This window comes from Otolemur garnettii, unplaced genomic scaffold (genome assembly GCF_000181295.1).
Source record: "Otolemur garnettii isolate 467f Iridium unplaced genomic scaffold, OtoGar3 scaffold00113, whole genome shotgun sequence".
Taxonomy (NCBI): Eukaryota; Metazoa; Chordata; class Mammalia; order Primates; family Galagidae; genus Otolemur; species Otolemur garnettii.
In genome coordinates this window covers 3,132,373-3,136,745 of record NW_003852508.1, presented here as the reverse complement: position 1 = coordinate 3,136,745, position 4,373 = coordinate 3,132,373, and the positions used below count along the sequence as shown (strand labels likewise).

The window sequence follows — 4,373 nt, the reverse complement described above, 5'->3', positions numbered from 1 at the left end:
TTTTTTTTGGGAGGGGGGGGTTGCAGCCATCATTGTTGTTTGGCGGGCCCGGGCTGGGGATTCGAACCCGCCACCTTAGGTGTATGTGGCTGGCACCTTAGCCTCTTGAGCCATAGGCGCCTAGCCTACCACAAATGACTTAATACTTCTTTTTATAATGACACATAAATTTTTTCCCAAAGTTTTTCTAAGCAACTGATTTCCAATGAGGCATTGCTAAACAAAGTTTCTAGCAAAGTAATGTTAGCAACAAGTTAACTGAATGTTCTGTAGAGCTCTGGGCCAGCCCTAGTACATTGTTAAAGCCATTGTCCCCAAAGGAATGCCCTATGAAGCAGATATGAGAGGCATCTGATCCATGCTGTAGTGTTTTAGTTAATTATTTTTATCATTCTTTTATTTCTTATCCTTCTGTAGCTGTTTATTCTATTAGGTACTCCCCTCATTCCCCCCCACACGGCGTCTGAATCTGCCATCTAAATAGCACCCATAAATTCTTGTGCCGCTGGAGCTCCAGAATCTGAATTATTAGTTCCTGAGTCACTGAATTATTATTTGTTCTGAGAAGAGGTGAGATTTGTCCTGAGAATTCTCCTGATGAATCCTTCTGTGACATCTTTACTAATTTTCCTTCATCTTCCATCCAAACTAGTTGGCATAGTTGCTGCCCCACTATTTCTCTTTTCTTACTTTCTCCCTCACCACCACTTATGACCTCATGGTTTAAATAATCAGTTCTATGTATTTTTTAATGTTTCTGTAGAGATGTCTTGCTATGTTGCTTAAGCTGATTTCAAACTCCCAACCCCAAGGGATCCTCATAGCTCAGCCTCTCAAGTAACTGAGATTACACGCATGAGCTGCTGCACCCAGCTCCCTGTTCCAGGCATTTAATATGCCATGGCAACTAATCCTGATTAACCTCACTTCATAAATGAAGACGTAGACTTGCCTAGGGTCACACAGTAGGATATACCTATGTATAACATAGTAAAGTGCAAGTCATTTTTTTTCCCCTTTGATAGTTTTTAAAATAGATTTTGAAAATCAGTAAGCATCCTTCATATTAATAAATAAAAGTACATATGTATACATATATATACTTTTTTTTTTTTAGTTTGCAATGTCAATGGATTGCTTACTCACTACTCCTTAATTGCCTGAATCTGTAAACTTCTCTAAACCTCATTAAGAGTAGGGCATCTTCTATAGCAAAAAATGTTTTCTGAGCTACAGGTTGGGACCATTTAAGGGAACATGACAGATAACATGTCTGCAGCCCCCAATGTAAAACCTCACTTTTGCCTTAATCTTCATTCCCTTCTATTATCAATATGACCATTTTATTTAAAATTTAGTTATTATGCACCTTTTAAGTACCTGGCTTTGGACTAGAACTCCATGAAAACCAGTATTTACCTTTAAAAACAGTTAACTGACATGCTAGAAATATTGATAATAATGAAATTATTGTGCTTTGCTTTTTATTCTCTATAGGATTTGGAGTACTTACTGAATAAGTTGATCAAGTTATGGAAAATGGATCTAAATGGAAATCCTGTTTGTCTCAAACCAAAATACAGGGACAGACTGATAGTGGTGTCCAGATCTCTGGGTATATGTTTATATTAATATAATTTTCATAGAGAATGATTAACTTTTAGTATATCAGCAAGCTTTCAGAAATATAAATATGAAATCTGTATCCATGAAAATTGTCAACTTTAAATTTGATATTTTAATAAGAGCAAAAGTTAAATTTGAAAAATAAAGCACGAAAAATGTCTGCTGATCAAAAATAATTAAAGCACCAGATACTCTGTCGTTAAGGAGAAAATGTGGTGGTTACCAATAAAAATGGTTGTCAAATGTGTAGAACTTGCTGATCTTTTGCCAAACTTTCATTAGCATAAATCTGATGATAACAAGAGATTCCTTAGCTCTTGGTTCTATAAATAAAATTGCTTAATATTTGCCAAATGGTACTCTAAGAACAGACAGAAGTCCCTTTCGTGTGAAAGGGAAGCAGGGTGGAAAAAGCCTTATGAGATCCTTGGAAATAATAACATTCCTGAGTATGCACTCTACTGAGTTATAGGGACAAAAGTACTTGGTCAATCGTGACCAAATAATATAGCATCAGAGAGACAGGCAGTACCCTCTCATGTTGTATACTCAAGAGAGGGTCTGCTGCATCACAACATCTGTGATATGCTGTACTTGGGGATAAAAACCAGTGTATGAAAAGACCCTTCAAAGCTCTTAGTTGTGAATAAATCTTGATTAATCATAACACTAGTTCAGTGGTTCTGGGGGGGGGGGGCATATCAGAAAAATCCAAGATTTTTTTCAAAATACATGTGTGAGGGCCACACTCTGCCCAAAAGTATACAGAACAGAAAATACACAGGGAGAAGCATCAGGTATGTTTTTTAAAAGCTCTATAGATGATTCTGATATTTAACTACCCATTCCAACCTCTCATCCTCTCCCCTCCCTGCCCTCCACACATAATTGTATTAGTCCACTTTCCTTAGCAAGCAAAGTGAATACAATTAATGTTTGATGATTAAGAACCTTCCAATGTTTAGGTAACCATTTCTGGAAAAGTTCATGATTTCATATGGCAGGTGAGCCTGTAAAAGATGTACAGGATAAGTATACTCACTTCCAAATAAAAAAAGATTTACTGAAAGTTTGTCTTAAATAAATATTCTTTTCATGTTTTATGATTACAAAATACATATTTCTTGCAAAAAATATAGAAAAAATTAACATTATAATCCCACCATAAATATGCAGTTAACACCTTAGTATATGTCCTTCTAGTCTTTTTTATATGCACACATAGATATATAACAAATTCTCTGGTTTTGGCTTGTCTTTATTCTCATTTCTTTCCTTTACCTAAATATAAACCAAAAAACACAAAGTTAATTGACGATCTGATTTGTTGCATCCCAGTCAAAAGGACTATGAGAGTCATTTGATGTTTTACAGGTTACAATCCTCACCAGAGTGCCAATCCACATATTTGGTTTCCTTACCATTAGTGGAAGCAAATTTTGTGTTGAAAGCTACCATTAAAATGAAATAAGTTGCACAGGTCTCTGATCTGTGTCCATTACCTGGCTTCCCCTCTTGAACCACTTCCATATCTATTAGCCTCAAGTAAGATCATTTTCTAGAAATGATAAAGAATTAGGTTAAATGATTAAATGACATTAGGTTATATTAAATAACAATCTACTAGTCATTTCTCCACTCTGGGAAATTAAGATGAGGAAGAATGGATTATGGTAAAAGATTAGATTGTTCATTCCTTATATTTGTAACAGATGTTTTAAAAATATGTATTGATATAATCCTAGCTAATGGGGAAGCTGGGGCAAGAGGATACTTTAGCCCAGGAGGTCAAGGCTGCAGTGAGTTATGGTCACATGACTTGCATTCTAGCCTACATGAGATCCTGTTTCTAAATATTAAAGAATAAATTTTAAAAAACCCTGCTTCTTAGAAACTTCATTAGAAAAAGCAATCTTTTTATCAAATGAAGGCATCTATAGTCATGTGATTAAAAAATATGGGTAATATAGAATATCCTATAACAAGGGAATTTAATTTTTTTGTTTGTTTTTTGAGACAGAGTTTCACTGTATTGCCCTCAGTAGAGCGCTGTGGTGTCACAGCTCACAGCAACCTAAAACTCTTGGGCTTAAGCGATTCTCTTGCCTCCGCCTCCCAAGTAGCTGGGACTATAGGCGCCCACCACAATAGCCTGCTATTTTTTTGTTGTAGTTGTCAGGCTGTCTGTTGTTGTTTTAGCAGGCCCTGGCTGGGTTCAAACTTGCCAGCCTCCGTGCATGTGGTTAGCGCCATAACCACTGTGCAATGGGTGCCCAGCCAAGGAATTGATTAATGTTTTATAGTATATCCATATACAATAGAACATCCCATTAAAAATTATGATTAATAGGCCAGGTGCAGTAGCTCAAGTCTGTAATTCTAGCACTCTGGGAGGCCAAGGAGAACGAGACCCCGTTTCTAAAAAATAGCCAGTTGTTGTGGTGGATGCCTATAGTCCCAGCTACGTGGCAGGCTGAGGCAAGAGGATCACTTGAGCCCATGAGTTTGAGGTTGCTGTGATCTATGACACCATAGCACTCTACCCAAGGTGACAGAATGAGACTCTGTCTCAAAAAAACAAAAAGGTATGCTTAAAGAAAGACATGGTGGCTCGGCGCCTGTGGCTCAAGCGGCTAAGGCGCCAGCCACATACACCTAAGGCGGCGGGTTCGAATCCCCAGCCCGGGCCGCCAAACAACAATGATGGCTGCAACCAAAAAATGGCCAGGGGCTGAGGCAGGAGACTC

At 37.6% G+C, this 4,373-nt stretch overlaps 1 protein-coding gene across 1 annotated transcript in view; it reads left to right on the top strand.

Annotated features, from left to right (window-relative positions):
* Positions 1-1,863, top strand: part of PPP1R42 (protein phosphatase 1 regulatory subunit 42) — a 21,676-nt gene extending 19,813 nt beyond the window's left edge. The window contains exon 5 of the mRNA XM_023517543.1: positions 1,498-1,863. Within this exon, the coding sequence (XP_023373311.1) occupies positions 1,498-1,632 (135 nt within the window). The 3' untranslated portion in view covers positions 1,633-1,863. The remainder of the gene's footprint in view (positions 1-1,497) is intronic.
* Positions 1,864-4,373: the final 2,510 nt, after the last annotated feature.